The sequence below is a fragment of the Centruroides vittatus genome, unplaced genomic scaffold (assembly GCF_030686945.1).
Source record: "Centruroides vittatus isolate TY-2023 unplaced genomic scaffold, ASM3068694v2 contig_1168, whole genome shotgun sequence".
Classification (NCBI taxonomy): domain Eukaryota; kingdom Metazoa; phylum Arthropoda; class Arachnida; order Scorpiones; family Buthidae; genus Centruroides; species Centruroides vittatus.
Genome location: NW_027120749.1, coordinates 459,543 through 483,572, shown reverse-complemented (window position 1 = coordinate 483,572; position 24,030 = coordinate 459,543). Strand labels below are relative to the sequence as shown.

General features: G+C 31.8%; 1 protein-coding gene across 1 annotated transcript; it reads left to right on the top strand.

Moving 5' to 3' along the window:
• The first annotated feature begins 1,721 nt into the window (after positions 1 to 1,721).
• LOC136981159 (LHFPL tetraspan subfamily member 6 protein-like) lies at positions 1,722 to 7,486 on the top strand. Its single transcript, XM_067277434.1, has 2 exons — positions 1,722 to 2,412; positions 6,884 to 7,486. The coding sequence occupies exons 1-2, from the start codon at positions 1,959 to 1,961 to the stop codon at positions 7,108 to 7,110; spliced, it is 681 nt and encodes a 226-aa protein (XP_067133535.1). The 5' UTR covers positions 1,722 to 1,958; the 3' UTR covers positions 7,111 to 7,486.
• Positions 7,487 to 24,030: the final 16,544 nt, after the last annotated feature.

Sequence of the window (24,030 nt, the reverse complement as noted above, 5' to 3'; positions counted from 1 at the left end):
AGTCAACACCACGTGACATTCCAGCGAAGCTGCATCATTTCGATTACCAATAACGGTTTTTCTTCTCGGTTAAATCATTCCGACACTACGATACCTAGTGGGCCTACTTAGTCACCCACCGAGGTGAGTGACGTGGCGGGCGCCTTTTCTGCACGTGCCCGTGCAGCTACGTCACTGTTAATAATCCCCGCGCGTTGCGGTACACCCCGGATGCCCCTAAGCTCCCTGTTCATTCCATTAACATGGAGATGGATACCTCTGTCTGATTCACCGTTCGACCTGTTGTCCGCGGTCGCATTAACCGTCCGACGTTCTCTTTCTTCGTCGCCGTTTAAATTGACTAATTTAATTATAAACAGATTCGGACAAAAATAGATGTTCGTGTCCCTTTTCCTGTCTTTCTTTCCTTTGCAGTGTGTTCAACCGAATGATAAAAATGAACGTTCAGTTTCCGATTCCAGCTTTTCAACTTCGGATTGGTGAAACTATTCTATGGCATGCCTTCGACACGCGATTTGATAGGACAGTACAAAAGCGAGTACTAAACATGGGAAAGGGAATATGTTTATATTATATTTGATATGGAAATAACGGATATTGTTGATATCATACTTCAGTTCATTGTCTCGATTTTCAATGGTGTTTACAAACGTACGGTCGAGTTGGCATCTGTTCCAACGGTTTCGGGTAATTTATCGCAATTTATGAGTCGTAATGTTCAGAATTTTAATTCTGTCCCACGAGATATTTACAGTATTTTCTTTATTCATTCTAAAATAATTATACTCATTCGATTCCTTCCAAAAATTTGTTTCTAACTGTATATTTATCTGTTTTAAAGTTTTTTGCATCTATCCAAAAGATGGAATTAAAACAATTAGGATGAAATTCTTAAAACGCAAACATCCTCGTTAGACATGTGACAGCTACGCCCTTTTTAACGATTGTCACGTCGCAGCTAACAAAAGAAAGGCAAACAGTCACGCTAAACGGTCACGAAACCATTCGGAATGTTTTTTCTGTCCGATGGCCGGCAGGTGTGTCCACTTCCTCGACCAAAGAATCCGTCACGGCCGGAATTTGTCGACGCGTTCCGGTCGGAAGTACCTCCGAACTCGACATTCAGTCCGGAATTCGGTGATTTCCGGTTCCAAGGAAAACGAGCGGAGAAGCTCCGATATATAGCCCATATTTAAAGGTTCGACAAGAAAACTGATATTTACAGAGATTATAGTAATATAAAAGGCTGAAATCGGTTCTTCAAAATTTTCGACTGAGATTTATTTGACAAGAAAGAATCTCGACAAGTTTATGAGACTAAAAATAACATAAAATAAAAAAGATGAAAAAGAAAATAGTAAAAGGAATTGAAGAACTTAAGTGGTTCTCGTAACCCTACTGGTCCAGTTATTGACCAGAAGGGCAACGAGAGTATTAATTAACAGTTTAAATTAGTGTTTTCTAAAAATTAATTAATTAAAACTAAATAAGAGAATGCGTAGGCATTTTTTAAAAATAGAGATTCAACTCAATCAGTCGAAATCTTAAATCATAGATCGAGCAGAAAAAGAAAGTTTCATAAGAGGTTGTGGAGTGGTTAGAGGAGGCCTCGTTTTCTCCAGGAAACGTAACTTTGCTGCCGCCCCTTCCGGATCAATGTGTTTATCGCGATTTCGTTCCGGTTGTCTAGAGCGGTGTTAATTCCGGTCGAAACGATTGCCGATCGTTCACCCCGCTTGGGTTAGAGACGAGACTAGCCTCGAGTGTTCATCTCTCTAGATTAATCGTAGACTGCTTAGTCCGATCGAAATCGTACGACCCGTTTCTTTGAAGAACGGAGTCGAACCATCCCGGTGACTTCTTCCCCGCGGAAAGTAGAACCATCTGCGCAGAACGAAGGCGCGGGCGGAGGAGGAGGATCGCGAAACTGTTGCGGCAGTCGTCATGGGTGCCGAGTCATGAAGGGAGGCGAAGTGCGCGTCCACGTCGTGGCCTATCGCACCTCGTGGCCCGTGGCCGTCGTCTGGGCCTGTCTGTCGGCCTTAGTGGCCGTCACCTGCGTCTTAGCCTTTCTACAACCGGAGTGGTTCGTCCGACAAGAACAGGACGCAGAAACCAGGCAGATATTGCGTTACGATCGAGACACGGTGGTGTACGTATTGGGCGTTTTCGGAGTGTGCTATCGCGATCCTTATCCCAGAATTCGCCAATTTTCCTGCCACAACTTTGGAGCCAGCCGAGATTTTGCTTACTTTCCTTCTACTGCCTGGCAGGCTTCTTGCGTACTGTACGGTTGCGGATGCATCATGTTGACCTGTTGCGGACTTCTGGCTTTCCCTTCTTTGTGGTCCAAGGAGCAAAGGAAGAGAAGGATGCTGATCGTATTAATGGGACACGTGCAGATAGCGGCAGGTACGTAGGTAAACAAAAACGTCTGGCGCATTCACTTTTATTTTTTACGTTTTTTTTTTGTCGCAGTCCGATCGACCGTTTCTGGAGAGGCGGTTTCTGTTCCTTACTCTCTTTCGGCGGGAAATTTGCTCTATCGAATTTCGGAAAATCTAAGGATAAGGAAATATTTTAGATTCCATAGAAATAAAAATTTGGTCTTTATCTTCGAAAATCATAAAAGCTGAACTTCTAGCGCTATTTTTAAAGAATCTAAGATATTTTCATTCAAACATAAATATAGAAAAATCTAATTCCAAAATTACAGTTTTATTTTTGTGTGGAATTATTCTGTTCTTCATAGTACAAATACTTTAATACACATTTTTAATTTATTGATCTGTACTTCAATCAACTGAAGTTTTTAATTAAAACGAAAGATAAGCACAAAATACAAATGATAAAAAAAAAGAAATATTCATTTATATCTACATACGAAGATCGAATTTCGAATTAAATAAAATATTAAATTTTGAATCGAATCAGATGCTATTAAATTTCTTTTCCATCATTTCTACATTCCAAGAAAAAACTTATTAATTGCGGAACTTATAAATCATTCCACGCGAACTGCTTTCTTTTTCTCTTTTATTCTTCGGAGTCTTTGTACTAGAATGTTGCAAGATCTTCCCTCTCCTCTAATTGGCAAAGAATTTTCTTATCTTTAAATTTTCAGATTTCCTGGCATAAAATAAGTTGGTTGCAGACTTCTTTTTTACCGGATTATTTTCGTTGCCATTAGTTCTTTCGCTTGGTTGTTCGATGCAGAAGAGGGGCGGTTCCAGTCACGAAGACTTTCTTTCTTATTACGTGTTTATATTACTTCCCAGTTTTCAGTTTGACAAATGACAATGAAAACATACGTCATTCACACGTTGCCCTATAAAGTCCGTTTCTTTTTTTTATAAATCAGAAATACGTATATAGAATAAAATATTATTTAATACTATTTTATTCTATTATTGTGGATATTTTGTGGCTGAACCTACTTGAGTTAGCAAAGTAAAAAAACAATTATTTATAAATTAGAAAAGTTTCGAACTACTTCTTGAAATTCTCTTCTTTCTTCTGTGTTTTTAATTTTATACCATTCTATGCAAAAAACCTCGAAATTGAGATTCTAAGATAAAGTGAAACAGAAATTCGGCCAACAGAAAACTACATTTACGCCTGGCTCCATGATTTATGATGCAATTAAATCTAGATACGGAAGTTTCATGAAAATTTCAACAGCATACTTTATTCGTGTAGACGCAGCCATATAACGATCCACAATTTTTATCGAGGCTATGACTTCCACTAAGAAACAGGAGGCCTGAATATCCGAACTTACGAGATCTCACACGCAGAAAAATATTACAAATATAATTAAAACAGACAGAACCCTACAACACGTTTAATATATACTACGTAAGTTTACACTTACAATAGTTTTTTCCGTTTGTTATTTACTTGAACTAGACATTTCGAATAATTATTTAATGGCATATCGTTATAGATGATTAGAAATTTTCATACAAGTTATAGCAAATTTGATTTACATTTATAGTCGAACGGTTATATCACAAATAATATCATATAATAGATGATAAGAGAGAGAGGTAAACACACCATTTTCGATACAGAGAGGAGCGTAACTCCGAGTGCCGAACAAAATCGATCTCGTCAAGAGAACGAATTTAGACTTTAGTTCCCCGAGGAACGGGTGAACTAGCAAAGTAGGTTGTCAACAAGAAAAGCATCCAAAGCTAATCATAAAGTTTTAACGGCCTATTTTATTACTTATTGCTTAACTTTCGATTGTTGAATTAACTTAGTTATTTTTCAATTAACTTATCAAACAAATTATGTATTATTTAGAAATTAAATTACTTAATTAATCTGCTTGAAAATACTAGAAAATAGCTGGAAAATTCGCGCTCATAAATTCTGATTCGATCAAAGACAAACATGATACTTCCGGTCATAACTTAACACCAACCAGCAAAGCTTTTTAAACTTTTACATTTGGAATAATTTTGATGTCCCACGTGAATCATAAAATTTGCGCCTCGCCCTAAATTAATTTAACATAAACGAAATATAATAGTTTTATTTTCTGATATTTTTCTATTGTAAACTTATAAAATCTATATACTGCATTTGTGTCTATACTGTGATAGCTTATCAGCATATATAAGAATTTAACTTAAACTGGGTTATACTAACAGTATTTTAAAAATGATATTATTATTATCATTGCGGGGAAAAAATAGCTAAGTTATTTAATAGAGTTAAAGAAAGATTAAAGGTTACACTTGTATCTTTAAATTGTTTTTTTATTCTGTATCGTAAACTAATGAGAAAATCGAGTTATTGTAAACGCCTCGAATTTACCTTAATCCTATTGTTGGACCAGCTGCAATTTTATTTACAACGTTAGAGGGGCAATCGAGTTTTAATTGAAGACGAAATAAATAAAATCTGAGTTCGGTCACGCGATCCTATCCTATTTTCCTAAATGCTTCCACTTAAGAAAAAAACACAAAAAGATTTCTCTTAACCATTTGCAATTTTTTCTTCTTCCATCAATCCGATTATCGAGCGCAAGTTTTTCTCCTAAACGGATCCAACAAAATACAACAATTTTAACCTTCGCCAAAAGGAATTCAATTTCAAAGAGTTGTTTATTCAACAAGTGAGAGACTTCTGCAAATTTTAAACATTCACCGAGTAGAGAAGAGCATCAATCATCCAAAGAGGAGAGAAGCAAACTATGGAAAAAGGACAGCTGATAACGACGTTTAATGCAATTATGCGACTGCATGTTGCTAAGTTAATGCAAAACATGGCATTTAATTATTCGGTATTAATGTCGGGAAAGGACTAAGAGCATCTATTATTCAAAAGACGGAGAAGTAAAGTAGTGAAAATACTGCGGTTCTCTCGTCGAATTTTATCTTAAATTGCCTTTACCTAATCGGGTTTCTAATATAAAAGTGAAATTTTGTAAAATTCTCGTAGTTAATCGAGCTCGAAAGTAAACAGAAGAAATTAACTGTCATTCATTTGTTGTTTAGTATATTTTAAATTTATATAATTCTCCACATTTCTTATGCAAACAGAAATAATTAATAGGCTGTTACCACAGAAAATAATTATTAATAGACAAAAGAATGAGCATTGTCATTGTTCTTTGCGTAGAACAAAATCGTACAACTTTAACCTATGTCTTGGCCTCACTCCAAAAGCGATTTGGAATTCAAGTAACCTCTTCGCTTTCTGCAGGATGAAAAAAAGCATGGGTTTCACGTGGAAACCAAGGTAACGACAAAAACACAGCGGGCGTCGAAGTGTTGCCAGCTGTAAATCTTGTCGGTGTCGCGGCACTTCATCCGAGGTGTGTTTTGACACGTCAACCGGGCTTAAACGCCTGGGCAACAAACCCATTAAACGCGGCCCGCCCTCCGGCCACTTTATGGCCGCTCGCTCGCTTTTGGGGCGATAGACGATGAGAAAATGGACGCTTTCGTGCCATACGACAGATCGGCCTTCGACGAAATTCAAACGTCTGCAAGCGGCCTTTGATGTTTCCGATAAAAATGTTTGGCAAATGGAAGAGGCTTTGTATAGCGTCCGGTCGTTATCCGTGCAATAACGCTCTCGGAACGCAATTTGAGATCATAAATGACGCACAAAGAGATAGAGAAAAAAATTACGCAACTACGGTGGACAATAGGCCGACAAGATTCATTTACGAGGCACAAAAGTGAAGAACGAACCGACCGCATCCTTTAATGGCGCCAAGAAAACGCTCCGCTTTATGACCACTCTTTTCACCTCTTCGCTGGAGTAACGGTTGGACGCGTCAGGTGACCAGAGGAATGACGCCTCTCTCCAAAAGACTATCTGTTTTTTTATTGTTTGTTCCGATAGTTCGATAGGTGGCAACCCGCATCTCGTTTAAGTGTTTCTTCGATTACAAATCGAGAAATTTCCTTTTCCACCATACTTAAAAATAACATAAATTCCTTTTTTTAATACTAAATGACTTGATTTCGAATAGGAAAAAAAATGCCGAAGCCGGGTATATTTCCCCCGTTATGCGTTTCTGCCTCGTTATTAAAATTAATGTAGAGATATTTTTTCTGACTTGTTGACTGGGAGGCCGGGAAGTAATTAGCATACGAGAAGTAGAGAGCGGTGTTCGTGAGGAGAGCTGCACGAACTCCGCTTTAACTTCGGATTGACGGATCGAGATTGCCGACCTTCGTATTTGTTATAAATGTCACGTGGCCGGCAGCTACTTCGTCACGTAAATTGTTTTGTATTTCGGGCACGTGACAAAACTGTCCCATTTTTTTTCTGACATCTCACGCTACTTTGTTTCTTCTTGTTGTCATTTATGATAATTTTGTTTTGTGAAATTTACTTTGTTTTGTTTTTTCTTTTTCAGTGTGTCTTCAGACGGCGGCTCTTCTGTTATATCCTTTAGTACTGACTTCTCACTTCGGTCGTATGCATTGCGGCCACAGATCGGACCTTTATTTTCCCGACTCTTGTAGATTGGGATGGGCCTACATGCTAGCCATCACCGGGACCGTTCTGGCATATTATTGCCCCTTTCTGGCCCGATTTTCTAGTTACAACGTTTATAGCCGCTGCTATTGGGCCCAGGTATGAGAACACGCGTATTCGGATTTCGCGCATCCGAGATTCATCCATCAAAGGAAAATGGAAAAGCGTAGATGATCATTTTAAGGTGTTTGAGTTCAGCTTGACAAGTGACCTTATTTGCTTAGAGGAATTAATTAGTCGTCGCCAAATCGAACTGGAAGGTGTAAAATTTTGTATTTATCGACTTATTTATTGTCAGAAGTGGCACCAGTCGAGAGAACGGAGGAATCATCTTCCGGCTACATGGAATTAAAAAGAAGTTTTACTGCCGTTTTACATTCGTGCGAGGATCTGTGTAATTGTTTTTCAACCGATTATCTACGAATATTCCACACTGTATATTTTTACATTCGAAAAATAAATGAAATTCATAATAATTAAATTCTTCTTTTATTTCGCTAAAATTTATAAGAATTTTGTTTCTTTATCGGTTTAGCTTTTAGTTAATTGAAGCCGCGTATTTGATTAACCTTTTCAGTTAAAATACTCGATAAGATTTAAATTCAAAATTATTTCTTTTTTTACACTCGCGGAAAAATAAATGAGCGCGCGGAAGCATAATTGTAAGTGGCGTAATTATGCGAGACAGTTTCTGGTTAATATTCAATGGGGCGCGATTCGTGTCTGGTCGAGAGGCAAGAATTCCCTGGGCGAAATCCCGATTTATCAAGGAAGGTGGATCGAACATTATCCGGCTTTAATTGAATTTCTTATCCGGAAAAAAGCGTGAGGCGACAACGCTTCTAGCGTCCGAGAGAGAAGAAGCTAATGTCGAACAAGCTAATTACGGGGATGGGGATTACTCGTCTAAACTGTTTTTTTGCTGGCGTCGCCTTTCAGCAACAAGTGTAGGCGGAAGAGAAGCCGGATAATTACTAGAGCTTCTCCTAATTCGATTCGATGTTTCGCCGAGCGCGACGTACAGTACAGTACATTGGATCTGATTCACCGTTTGTGTCGCGCGGATAGCTTTCGTACCTTTGGTGTAGTCGGAACTGATGCTGTATCGAAATCTGATCGCGATGAATCAGACGCTTCCGTCCTATAGAAAAACGACGGCTTATTGCGCATTCGGGGATTATGAAAAGTGATGCAGCTGCGAAGGAACGCGTAGCGGGGAGGGCCACGTCACTCACCTAAGTGATTAAGTGAAGGTATGACTTCACGGAGGAGAAACCCGTACGAAACTAGGTGGTCCGTTTCCGCGCCCGCGTAACGCAGATTACGTAGAGGCAAAAGTACAAAAGAGAAAGGCAAATCACGAACGAAAACTGCGCCAAAAATATTTACGAGTTGTCGAAGCGACACTTTCCGTCGCTATAACTATGAAAAAGAGTTAGAAACGCGTCGCTTTGCACCTAGCTATGAATTATTCCTGCCGCAGAAACGGTAATAGTTATTAGGGAATTAAATTTTTATGTGACGTCTGTTTATCGAACAAAGAATACGTCGCCCGCATACTAACGCGTCGCTTCTACACGATGGCAAACGGGAAGCGATCAAATGGAGACGTCACGCGTTACACACCGTCACGCTACTCGGTTGACGTTTCGGTCTTCGATAATTAGATACTCGACAACGAAAATAGGAATTTCTTCTTTACAGACTAGAGACAAGGTTTGGATTGGATTCGGGGGAAAAAAATAACCAATTTAATGGGTGACGCAATCGAGTTACTCTAAAAGCGATCCTAGGAGAGCAGCGGGTGAGACGGTTGAGTCACGTTAATATTAAATTTATACTTGTTCTTGTAAAAGATCAACTGGAAGGAAGATACTTTTATCTTAAATAAGATGTTTTTCATTTATTCTTTTTTTTATACATATAAAATATTGTTTTCAATTAGTGTAGACTGTAATTGAGTATCAGAGATTATGAATATTTTAATATTATCAAACATAATAAATATTTCCCGACAAGCTTGTGTCCAAAATGAATGAATTTATAATTCAGCATCATAGAAAAATTTGAAATAGTAGTGTCTTTAATTTTTATTCGTGTTTGTGTTTATAATATGCCATTTAAAAATTATAACATATCAGAAAAGATGTAGTTTATTTTTTTTATTAATTAGAATAATTATTATCGATTTTATAAATAAAAATGATCCGAAACGAATAAAAAAAGAGAACTTTTGTGGTAATAAAAAGGAGACAAATCAAATATAATTCCCGATTCATGTTTTTCTTTCCTAATGATAGAGTTTTGTTATCTTTCTATTGGTTCTAAAATTTGGCCCGAGGACACCTTTCGTTGGGTGAGTGCGAGGTTCCGACTCGAGCTCGAGAACCGTAAAAGCGTGAACGTAAGAGTTGTGACTCACTCCTACCCCTCCACTAATTCGGCTTGGCATTTTTACGACCCAATGCGGTTTTGTTTACGAATCTATTCGAAGAGATGAAGGGTTGTTCTCCTACCGCTTTACCTGGGGGACAGACTATGATGGAGTAGAACATTCTTCTCCATCGATACGTATGCATAGATTTAAGGTAAATATTTTCTAAAATAGAAAAATAAAATCTAAAGCTAACAAGTAATTAATTCTAATAAACTATTTACTGTTTCATAATTATGAAAATTCGAAAAAAAACCTCCGTATATAATTTAACTAATTTATAGTGTATTAATCGTTACCAGTTAAAGTTTGAAACAATAAAGTATTGAGTAAAAGAGTAACCAAGTTTTAATAATAAATTTTCTGAATTTAATTTTTTCGTAGATTGTCCTAGAGTCTTTAAAAATGCATTAAGTTTCAATCGTCAAAAAATGCCTATTATACTTCCGATGCATTATCATTTAAGAATCTCTTTGCTCTTTAATCTTTTTCTATTAAGTTTGAAACAGATAATTATAAAGTCTACTTAGAAAAGTAATCTTTATAATTATTTCACTTAAACGAAGGATTACCAAAACTTGTTTTAATTTAAAAGGAAAATCTTGAAGATTTACCGTTTTCTTACCTGTAAACACAAAAAATAATTACATTTAGAGATTGAGAGAAGAAGAAATTTCATTACTTCTGAAATCGCTAATTAATTATTATATTTTTAATTTACAGTTTATTTTTTTGTAGACAAGAAAAATCTAATTCGAAGATTATTTCTCCAGAAAACAATTACTGTAGTTTGAAATATTTCATCAAATTGAAAAATCTTTTAATAACGGATCGACTGCATTGTGTTACTCTGTGTAATGTACAGTACTTATATTGTAAAAGTTAATAAAGTACATTATGAAAAAAAGTATGTTTTTCTTTAAAATAACGCAACCATCTTAAAATTCCTGAGCAAAGACCTGTGCCAAAATGTCTGACTTAAATTATAATAATGATTTTTGTAATTATTTAAATGGAAAATTGAGAAAAAAATAAAGTAATAAGATAAAGATAAATTGGAAAATAAATAAAAAGAAATAGCAAAATATTATGTGACAGAAATATTTGTTTTTTCTTTAATCTACACAAATGGATTTTTAAAAAAGACTAATATTTAACACAACAAAAAAAACTATATATTCTGATTTATTTTATGAAAATTCTTATATTAATTCATTTTTCATAAACATTATTGTAATTAAAAATTATTATAATAAAAATAGATATTATATTACATGACTTACATAAAATAAATTTCGTTTATATATATTTAAAAAGTAGCAATAATAAAATAAAGTGCCACACAAGCTTGAATTACTGTAATTTAAGTAACTTAATTCCTCAATTAAGCCTTTCTGTTTCAAATACAGTACAATGTATCTAACTACATAAATATTTATATTGTCTTGATTAATTCATAAAAACTTTTAATAAAATTGAAATATATTATTATTACTATAACATATAAAAAGCCTACTGTTATACTTTATTATTTAGAACTATTCGAATATAGAACTTTAGAAAAGAAAAAACGTGCAACTCTTATAAAAGCATCTGAAGAAATCTCATAAAATCGTTATATTATTATCTCTAGAATATTATTCATATTAATCTATTGTCGTATTCTTAATCTTCGACTTTACTGAATTAATATTATCAGCTTAATCCTACAATAAATTTCTGTACCAAATTAAGCATAAATTTCATAAAAAATTGTAATTTTCATATGATACTGGCGTTATCATTAAGATAATAACATATGGTTGTAAAGTTTACGCTTTTATAATTTATCTATTTTATTTTAAGTCTGCCCTTTTTTAAAGCAAGATTTGTTTTATTATTAAATTCAGATTACAATAGAGCGTCGGAGAATCGACTTAAGAGAGTACTATCTTCGTAATTCCAGAAATTACGAAGTTTCTACGTAATAACGATTGTCAATAGTGGACATACAAAAGATTTTTTGTATGTCCACTATTGAGCTATCTAGTTATTATTTATTTTACTGTTATATTCAGTTTTTTTTTAGTACTTTGCAGATGCAAGGAAAGCGTAGTGCTTGTTTTTAATAAATCAGATAATTTTTTGTTATTTTTAATCATTCTATGTATTCAATTTTTATGCTTTAATATCTTTTTATTATTTCACTAGAATTAAAATTAATATTTTTACTTTATTTAGGGTATTTATCTCTTATTATTTCCGTACCAAGTGTTCTCGGTTATCCGAAAGTGTCCAGCCCGATTATATCGATTAATTTATGCTCTACTGTATTTTATAATTTCAATACGATTATTCTTTTAGTTTGTATTCTTTGATTTTGAATAATTAATTTTTACTTAATAAAAATTAACCGCCTGTAACCTATTAGACATCAAAATTTATACACTAGAAATTCGTTTATCCGAAGGTAATTATTTGAAATTCTGGTTTATTTAGATCCAAATAATATACAATAACGTTTAAATAAATAAAATTTAATTTAAAAAAACCTTCAACACTGGAAAGTTTTCTTTTTTTTATAAATGATTTGGCCCACATTCTCTGGCTGGACCATTTCATTTAATAACACTGGTGACATGATAACAGCACTCGTGAGTCGTTGCTTTTAATATTTTAGTTAATAATACAAAATTATGATCGTATTTTACGTAAAATACTATATAATATTTTTGAATGAATACATATTTACTCAATAAACGTCATCTTTAGTATTGTGAGTATGTATTTCTTCATCTTCAACAGTTGAATTTTTCTAAAATTTTGGATCTTCCGGATTTTCATTTATCCAAATTGAATCTAGCACCCCCAAGTCCGGATAAAAGAGTTTATATTGTATTTGCTTATCAAATAGCTAATTGGAGGCGTTAGAATAAAAATTGGATCAGCTAAGTGTAAAACAAAAACAATACAAACGGATTCAATGCAGACATTATTTCTCGTGTAGAAACAGTTATTTTTCCGATTCTTTGTTGCTGTTAGCTTCATGAAAATTAATAAACTACAAGAAAGGTTCTGTTTAGAAGCGATTTTCTTCCTATCTTTTAATTATTTCGGCATAGTTCTAGAATAATAAATAATAAAGATGTTTTCTGTTACAACATCGATTTATTTATATCAATAGAAGATAGATTAGTAGATCTAATAATAAATAAGATTTAATGCTTTATAATACATAAATTATAGTATGTTTTTTAGATTTTTGTATATTGCTTGTTTGGGATTTTATGCTGGTGTGGGGATAAAAATTTAAATTTAAACTTATTGATATTTAAAGATTCTGTCAATGGTTATTAATAACGATCAAAACTCTCTGGGTGCAGGGTTTCGAGATTTATGAGAACACTCGACTTCTATTGGGAGACTCCATAAATCTCGATTTTCTATTTGTTGCAGAGGGAATCCTCGATTTTCAAACTAGTTTTTTGATATCTAAATAACCAAAAATAAAAAAAATGATTAAAGTTATACAGTAAGTAAATTAAAACAGATATACGTAAGCGGCAATGAGTGATGACGATTATTCTAATCAATCGCTTTCATTATTCAGAAAATTCGTGATAAATTTTGTTTATTTTTATTTATTACAATTTACATGGCTAACACATTTTATATTAAATAATAGCGATAAATAATTAACTTAAAGATGAAAGTTTTAATAAGCGAATTAATTAAAAACAATAATAGGGATAACTATTAAATGACAATCTCTGTTATGTCTACACACTTTATAAACTTAATTATTATATATATGACGTGTAAGAAAATTTGTTACCAAATGATTTTACTACATCCTAGATAAGGATCGGCATTAAAATTTACTCGAAAAGTTAATAAAACAATTATGTTGCATTGCTTTCATCTTTAAAACTTCATTAATATCAAATAGGGTGAAATTCAAAGGATTGGAAGTATTGCAACTACGTATCAAATTAATAAATTTAAATAAAATAAAAACAAATTTTTATATTCTTGAATATATTAGAAAGAATAGAGGAAAAAGTATTTACAAATTTAGGACGTTTACAAGTCGGTTTCGAAGATCGATCTATATAAAATTTATTCGTTAAACTAACTGTACGGTTGGTCGGAAACATCGATTGCCTGCATTTGCTGAAAGTCGAATAGTAGTTGGTAGCTTATTTTACTCCATAAACAACAATCAGCCGTTCGACTATTCGAAAGATAATTTTTGAATCTTCTTATTCTTCTCGGAATAGTCGGTGAGGAATCATTGTACTGTACAGATGATTTCCCTCTGTTTTCCCTTGTGTTTACATTACATCCATTTATCTTCCATTTCGTGGTATAATGACATTAATTATCTTTTCACCTTTGTGTATCATTTATCATTAACCATTTCATATCTGTAGTAGCACAAATCCGATCTCTTAACTTATTTAAGTATCGACTCTCCAAAGTATTGTGTGTTATAATGAAAGTTATTATTTCGAGTTTGACGAATTGTTAATATCATTTGAACTGAAAATTTATTTTTAAAAAACTTTTATAAATAATAATTATAATGTTTTAATTCTAAATTCTAATTAATAAGGTTCGCAACATTTTTAAAAGCTGAAATCTTCATTTTTATATAGAAACTTTTTAAAATAATTTTAAAATTCTGTATTAAATTTAATAATTTATAGTTATTTTTCTTGATTATTTATAGTTAAATATGTGAGTTAAAAATATACTCTAATTCATTTTTATATTAATTTTAAATTGAATTCCTTAAATATTTCGTAAATAAATTACAGGAAGTAGGAAATAGGTGAAAGAAAAACGAATTGGATTCCAAAGAAACGAAGTTTTTCTTTCACCTATTACGGTACTCGCCGTTTCACCAAGCTGTAAATGTCTAGCATGTAGAGAAAGTAAAACAACTTTTGACCCGTCTTGATTATAAGCTAAAGTGTTATTTGCTACATTGGAAAGACAGGAAACCTCTCTAGAAAGCTATTGTGCAGTCATTAATCAGTCATTAAGTGGAAGAGTGTCATGACGGTAGAATTTTTTGAGAAGCAATGGACGATGCACGTGACTCACTGACTGGCAGGTTAGTGAGTTTTCCGATGGTGAGGTATAATTTACTCGGCCTCTTTGACCCGAGTTACCACGCGTTCCGTCAGACGTGTTATGGGGCGATGATTCACCGTGACTCAGGAGGAATTCGGGGAAGGAAAAGCGCATCGCCCCATTAAGTCTCTATCGGTTCGCACCTCAGAGATGATGGAGAGCCTATAGTTACGCACTACAACCATTGGAATTCGATTTCTTTCTGTTTGCACGAATTGTTAATTGTAAAGCACGTTAAATGACCTTTGTTAGTTCGAAATACCATAAACACATTCTGAAACTTCAATAGAATTTTCATTTTTGAAATTTCAAATGTCTAATTGATACTGATCTCTAATTTTTTTTATTTACAACGTGGTTATATTTAAAGAACAATCACACCACAGTAGCCAGTTGACACAGACATGTCTTATTTTATTCTTCTAATTTCTCCAAAATGTACTCCAATTTCGGACTCTAAATCTCTCTTCAGTTAGAGCAGAAAATGAACATGGCACACAACGAATATTAACAAAGGTGTAGGGCCTATATATTTCAATAATTGGAAACTTTATAAAAAACACATATCAGTCCAATCAAAATAACACGTCAATATCACCATTTTAAAGTTATCTTCACTATATAGGCCTACTGATCTTTAATTATTTAGAATTATATCGGTAAGAAAAATAACAAGAGCCATTAAAAATTATTTATAAAAATATTTTACGTCTTTTTTTATTTATTGAAGGATGAATATGATTATGTTTAAACCTAATAAACTAAAAAAAAATTAGTGATGAAACATGTCTCTCAATTAACTTACGGGCGAAAATATTTTCATAATTCTAAAATCTCTCCGAACAGTTTCACACGCGGAATTAATTCGTTCCAGAGATATAAACACCGACGGATGTAGGCCATCGAAAAATCCACACTGGCATTAATGTTCGTAAAAATCGATATTATAAATCTTTCCCGTAAAAAAAGTTTGAAAATCGTTTCTTTACGGGAGAGGGGGGGGGGAATGGCATTATTCTATAACTCAACGTCTTCGAAAAGTTAGTAAGATGAAAAGCGAAGAATTATTTATAAGTTTTTATCGGATGTTCTCACTTTTTAATATTTTCTTTCTTTTGGTAGAGAAATAAGAAACACTTTCGACTTTGGGGATAACTCTAGATCGGAATTTGCTTGTCACAGAAGAGTATGTTTTAATAATGAAGAGGAATGCATTTCATTAGCATATCCATCAGAAACGCCCTCTGTCGAATTCTTTCGATACTTTCATTTTGGTAATTGTCCCATTTCCCAGGGCGTGATTCTTCTATTGTTTGCACTTGACGGGAGCACCGACGCGTAAGTATTGCACCCGTCCTGCACCCGTCCGCTTCTGGGCGTGGTGCGCAATAAAGATATTAAGAAGAATTATTTGGTGGCCGTGCATTGGCTTTCTATCTTCAAATGTCGACTACAACAAAAAATAAAATAAATAAATAATAATAATAATTTAATCTCGAATAAAAAGTGAAAACTATTTTTAAATTTTACCAATCGGTGCATAATTTTTATCTGAAGAACAACAATTAAATTATGCTATTTTATGTCATGTCTGAATACTAAATGATTATCCGCGCACAATTGTTTTGTGGATAAATGTCTATTTACTTAATTTAGGTCCTGCGCATATTAATTTCTGATAATATTAGTTTTTTTCCCCTCCTTATCTCGCCACTTGTACTAATTTTTGCGCTTGCTATCTGGTGTGAGTGATTCAAGTAGATAAAATTTCCTATCGTGAGGGCTTCGTTTACTAATTTAAGTGAAACTGGCTCGGCTGAATCGGCCAGTACAAGAAGTTACATGGGCAATTTTCATTTTGCCCGTTAGGATAAAATTGAATCGGGTTTCAAACCCATTATATACACTAGAATCTCACAGAAACGTTCAATCTAAAAGTAAGTTTTATGTGAACTTTTTTGATTTAAGATAACGTAACATTTATATAAGGCATATACCTTTATTGTGAAAACAAATCATAAAATATATACTAAGAAAATATTGATAAGAGGAGCTTTTTAAAACAATTTCATCAAAGCTTCTATACAACAAAATTGAAAAATGATGTATTCGATTTAAATCTCGATTCTTTATAATTTCTTAAGAAAACAGGAAACGATCCGTTTTAGCGTTTAAGTGCCAAACACAGAAAGAGCAAATTTTCGAAATTTTCCAAGTTTCCGAAAACGGAAGTCGTTACATTTTTCTTCTCTTTATATAGGAATATAAAGGCGGACATCTGGGAGAAGACGCGAAGTGCCACAACGGTTGTGCCATCGCTGTTATTCTTTAAGGAGGTTTCAAAAACCAGTAAAAGTTTACGACGAAGAGAATCTGTAGTCGGGAATTTATAATGATAACATGTGGTTTTGTTGCAGTTGTGGACATTAGCGACAAAGGAGGACATTAGGTTAACGCTCGCTTTTATGTATTCGCCTTAACATCTGCGCACTATTCACCTCGTTTTTCTTTTATCTAAAAGAAGGATTCACCGTTATGCCGGAAATTTGACTCGGCTAACGAGTTATCTATTTGATGGTTCCGGTCTGATGGATATTAGCCTATGTATCATATCGGTGATTCTGAGAAAATTGGCCTAAAATTTCTTATAGTATATATAACACCTGATGGAATTCCAAGAACTCCAAGAATGTCATATCTCTGATTTAATACTCATCGTAAAAACATCATTATCCAAAAACTAGTCAGAATTCGGATTACGGAGAATTTTATTCAATTATGCAAATACATCAGACGTGTGTATTTCTATTTTCACGGTATCAATTTATAGATTTTCAACCTATGTAATATTGACTAATATTAACTGAATTATTAATAATGTTTTGAGTAATTAAATTAACTTAATTTGTAATTAAATTAAAAAGTAATTTCATATTTATAAATTTAAAATATAAGAAAACAATTTACATAAAACTATAAGTTTCATTTTTACTCGACTCTTCGCCTTTTATTTGAAACATAATATTAAAAGTTCTATATTTAAATTGAGTTCCAAATTGTCTCCTATTCTTTGTAAAGTGATCAGATAAGCTTAGCTCTCTCTCAGATTTTCCACAAAATAATAAAATTTTTTAATAAAAGATAGCTCAACTTCATCCAGGAAATTCATAATAAATGAATTAATGAATAATAAAAAGCACGTTTATTTGTATAAACATCTCTCGAATAAGAAGCTTTTTGACCTGGGACGGAATTTTCGTTGTTTTTATTGCTTAGTCGATAACTATTTGACGATGCAAACTTTATTTCAGATTTTATGTATGACATAATCTAATCAACTACCATTAAATGAGAAGAGTATTTTATGTTTCCTTTGTTAAATAACTTATTTACTAAAATTTAAAATTGATAATTCTTGCAAAATTTATTTTCGATCCATTATCTTTTTATCATATTAAAGAAATTTTCTTTAAATTTACAAATTAGTTTCTCTTAAGTAGTTTGATTTTTTTCGAAAGACATTCCTATTTTCCTACGTTGATTGATTGTGTTTTACTTAGAGGACGTGTTTGGTGTGGTGGACTCAACTTGGTCATTCTCCGATGACTCCAACCTGTTGTTATCTGTCTGTGGTGTAGACGGCATCCAAATGGGCGATGGATAAGGACCCGCGGCGATTAGAGTGATTCCGAGGAGAACGTGATCTGTTTGAAGGGAGAAATATCTTCCAAGGAAAGAAATCGAGAGTGGCCGGGAGTAAATACTCATTAAACGGATGGGGTTTCTCAGAAAATACTTTTAATTGGCTTCAACATCGATCTGCTTCCTTCTACAGATAAGGCACGTATATATGACTTATGTTTAGATGTCTTTTACCTACAGGTGATTGAGTTCTACTCTAGGAAAACATTTTAAACAAAGAATTAACAAACTGGACTCGTTTTTCTTTTTGATACAAAACCAATATTCGAAAGATAATATGATTGATGGGATGATTCATATCTGCTAAATGGCATAGTCATAGTATTCCTTTCATTGAATTAGTTTTTAAAAACATCTTTTCAAAGTAAACTTATATCTACAGCATTTCGTTTTGTTTGCTTTTCTTAAATGTTTGATATTTCGATTGTATTGCTCAAGGAAAGTGACTAAAATATGAAGTTTATAATTTCTTCTCTTCAGAAAAACACTGTTGTGAATCGAAGTAACTATTGTTTATTAATATAAATAAAGACAAACAAGCCTATTATTTAGAATAAGGCATAGATTAAATAGATTAAATCATAAGATATATATATGAACGAGAAAAACGAAATAATAAAACAGGAATTGGCTGAAATTTTAAAAATAACGTTGAACACGAATTTTAGCAATTCAAACAATAAATAAAAGGGTCGATAAATCTGAATCTAAAAATTTCAAAACACCAGTTTAGTAATAATAGTATAGCGTATTTATTTTATTCAGCGATTTACTAGTACATATTCTGCTAGAAATTCGGCAAATTATTCACCTTAGAAAAAGAAAAATACAAATATTATGAAGATTATTATTTATTTATTGGTATTTTAAAACATTTAATAATTCTTTATCTTAATTTGCAAGAAGCAAATCATTATATTTTGCTTGAACAGATTAGTCATAGCCTATCTGTTCGCTAAATCTAAACCAAAAAATCTCGCTAATCGGGCCCTCAATAATCCAGCATGCCCTCCGGTGTTATTGCCTATGCACTTCCGTTATCATGAAAATGTTAGTCATGTCACACATCCTATTTTCCTGTTTACTCGGGTTTCATTTCTGTGCACAGCATTACACTTTAGCGTGTCGTATTATTTGCCCACCTGCCTCCAAAAAGAATCAGTACCGAAAGACGATAGGTCACGTCATTCATTGCCTTTAGGTCTATGCATTCTCAGTAATCCGTCACTTACGCTAAACTGGCATCCCTCTGCGCGAGGAATGGCCGGATTAGCAAGAGTCTACTATATGTATCTATTAATTCTATAAAGACAATACATTTATTCATAGCTATGAAAAAAACCTGCTTAACTGTTAACAATAACAAATACAGTAAACCTCTTACTCGCATTAAAAGGAGGTAAAGACTGCCCGAGTTAGTAGGATGTTTTCTCTTACGAAAACACGAGAAGATGGGTCTATAACAGCTTACAATAATTTATATGATCAACTCTATAATTTTTACAGTATATGAGCACAAAAATTTTAAGGACAGTACAGTATACAGCAATGTGTAGTCTTTACTAATATACTATAATGACTCCGAATACTATAATGGACGTTATCGCAAAGACTTCCAGATATCGAAAACACTCGTTCATTATAATCACTCGCTAACTACTGTATAATGTTTCTATTCCAAGAAATTATAAATTACTGTATAATTTTTCAAAAAATGTTCGAGTTATGAGAAGTTCAAGTTGATGGTTCCGAGTTACCGAGGGCCTGCTGTAGTTTATAATACAAAAATGTCTTTCTTAGATTTAAAGAAACAAATTTTGAAAATTATATTTAAGAGTTTTAAGTTTAATAAGTCAATTTTGAATTAAATTTCCACAAAACTAATTAAATAAGAGAGAGAAGATAGAAATTTTATCATGCATCTTATATACATTTGAAATTAAAATATTAAATTAAGAATTTAGAAAATATTCGAAAAATAAATAAACATGTTATTCGTGTATTCGAACTTGAGATTAATTAGTTATTAATTAAACAATAAGTTAAATTTCTGTCTTCTTAAATACTAAAAATAATAAAGACAAAACAAAAATTTACACTGTTATTTATTTTTAATTTATCATACGAAAGCGAAAATAAAAGCGTAAATCATCCCCACATTTTTAAACTGTCAGGACTCAGATTTTTTAAATTCTCTTTCGACGTTTTACTATAATTGTTACAGATCTAAATCAAAATTCAGATTGCATATTAACCTCATAATAACACGAGTTAGGATACAAAAGACTTTTGTAACAATATTACATTAAACTTTACAAGCAATTACGAAATTTGAATATACAAATGTATTTCCAAACGTAACTTATAACTTGTAAATTTTCGAATATCTTATAAGTTATATAGTATTTATTTATTGAAAGTTTTGTGTATTGTTTGTTATTCCATTTTTCAGATGGATTATTTGCTGAATCGGTCTATTCCTTGGTGACAGGATGAAGCGATACAGAGACAAAAACTCATAAATTTGGATGACTGGATATTCGAATAGAAATCTCTGTAGATTTTTTGTTTTTTGTTTGGGCGGAACTCTATAGAAACATCAGTTTTGCGTAAACTCAAGAAAACGTGCTATAACACATATATCTATGCACACGCATATATATAATTTTCCCTTGATTCATTGATTTTTATCTGTTCTTAAACGTTAAATAAAATTCAGCCGTACAGTACATCTATTTTCAAGTCTTAAAATATCGATATTGATGTCTGAAAGTCATAAATGTTTATCCAATATTCTTGATAACTTAATGTTATGTTTTAGAGAGATAGTTTATGAAATTTGTAATTTTGTAAGCTCTAATGATCTTTAGGACTTTCGTAGTATAAATTATTTGCGTTATTATAATAATATAAAGTTCTGTAATATTGAAATTTATGTAAGATGAAGAGTTAGGCATCATCCAAACATGTGTTAATGCAATGTAATATAGCTTATCGCGTTTACGCATGAGAAATTGGAGTATTCAACGAATGAATTATACAATTCTCATTTTATAACAAATCTAATTCATTCTGGACGCGTCGATATGTAATTAAGAGAGATAATAAATTGCAACTTGAATAATATAATTTAAAAACTTTGATATATTTTTTTGCTTTTATACTATGAAAAAAGTTGTTATATTTTTATAGTTTAAAAATGAGTCTGAAATAATTGAGTTATTAAATAATTAACTAACAAATACTTGATATAACGCTGCTAATACTTTTATCAGTATGCACAAAAATACTAAACAAACCTATTTCACTTATAATTTCATGGTTTTACCATTTATATTTATATATACGATATATTTTTTTATAAGATTTACGTAATTCAGTTGCCTATATATATAAGTACCTTAAATAAATTTGCTTTTAAGAGAAATGGAGACAGGCAAATGGAATGTTATGTAACAAAGAATACCGATAAGACTAAAGGAAAGATTCTATAGATCAGTGTGAGGCCGACAATGCAATATGTGATATAGAGTATTGGGCAGTGAAAAAGGATCAGAAGTGAGGTTGAAAGTAGCAAAGGTGCGAATACTTAGGTGCATGTATAGTCTAACAAGAAAAGAGAAAGTAAGAAATGAGTACATCCAGAGTTTGAAAGTGGTCGTGATTGGAAAGAAAATGTAAGAGTGTAGACTTAGATAGCTTGAATATAGAACGACAGCCAGATAGGACTCCAGCGAAGAGATAAAACAGCTAAAAGTTGAAGAATCTCGCAAAAAAGAAAAACACTAAAAAGGCATTGATATGAAGCAGTAAAACAAGACACGAAGAAGAATAAAATAATAATAGAAATAAACTAAGACAGAGAGGAATGGAAAGAGAGGATGCGAAGACTGCATACAGAAAAAAAGATTAGGATGAAAATGATTATAATATTAACATGTTTACTTTTAAATTATATCTTCAACTACTATAATAAGAAATGAAATATCAATAGTAAAAAGGATTATAAAAGGCACTTTATTTATTATATAAAAGCTGTATAAAAGCATTAGAGCATGGGAAAAAATTGGCAGAATAATGTAAAAATTCGAGATGCCATTAATATTTTAGTTTTCGTATTTTACAACGATTTTTAAATGGATCGTTTCTAATTTTAAAATAGATTATATTCCTGTTGTAATTTTTTTATTATTGACTTTTTATTTTTAATTTTTTATTTTTTTTCGTATTTTTCAAATTGTAAAGTATTAATAATTCCAAAAATATAATTTATGTTTTTATTACAGCATTTTATCTTTCTTCTTATTCAATATTTCGCCATGTTATAAAAGAGGGAATTGAAAAATGAATAATACAGACTTAGATATTTGCCATTTTATTTTACATCTTCCTCATTCATAAAATCGTTGTCATAAGGACATAACGTGCCAAAAACATATGACGATAGATTTAAGAAGAATGGATACTTCTCATTTTTACTGTTTCAACTATAGATAATAATCTCTGTCACGAATAGAAAAATTATTCAACAAAATTTAAATCCCCAAAAATGCAACATTAGCTCTTAGTTGGAATAAAATGTTACTTCAAAGATTTAAAAATATTTTAATTAAAGTTTTATGAAATAAAATTTTAAAAATTATTTAGAATTTCTGTCACAATTACTTCAATTTATTTTAAAGTGCTAAAAATGTAATTTCCATTTGATAAAAGCAGTTTTCTTTAATATAATTTTAAGAAAAATCTTAATGGTACAAACATATAATATAAATTTTTTCATTCTAGTAAACCGTATTATTAATACATTCTACATCACAAAATGATTCAGTATCATTTATACTATTATTTCTTCATAAGTAGTATGTAATTTACTTATCAACAATTTTAAATTGAATATTAATATAATTATAATTCATTTTATTTTAGTAATTGAATCATTAAAGCCAATCGAATTCAACAAAATTGAAAATATTCATTGCAAATTCGAGTTTCTGTATATTGACATACCCTGTAATAAATTAGAATAGATTGCAATTTACTCTTTTATGTATTTTTTCTTGTAATTTCTTAAAAGGTTATAACCAAATCTCAACAATTGGATATTTTTATAAAATCTAATCATGAGATTTGTGCTACATAATTCGAAATCTAGACAAAATGAAAACATTTATTCCTTACAATCAAACATTAATAATTATGTAAAGTAATTTGACACTTATTAAATAAATGTCAAGAAGAATCCTTAAAAACGGCTCTATAAGAAATTTACGGACGTACCCATTTTATCTACTTAAAATAATTTCATATTCATTAAATATGTTTTATAGACAAATTACAATATGAAAACTTTCATCACAAATAATTTTTCGAAACAGAAAGTGAAAAATAATGAGATACTATCTCATCTTTAAGGAAAAGTTAATTCTATGACTATCATGGGAGAAAATTCTTATTAATATTCGCTTCTCCTTCGAAATAATATTGACAATAAATAGGAATAAGACTGAATTTAATACAGTATATAAAATTAGAGTTATTGTTTTTAAAATTATGGAATATACATATTGAGAACCTAAACGTATAAAAAGCACGTAATTTTTTCGTCTATATTACCTACAAGCCTACTCCTACAAATGTTTTAAAATCAAAATATATCTGTTCGTGTTCCTTATCTAATTTAAGACATTTTAAGTTGTAATATGTTTAATTTTATTTACATAACTAATCTACTTCAGTTAATAAATGCTATAAAGCTGGAAAAATATTGTGTA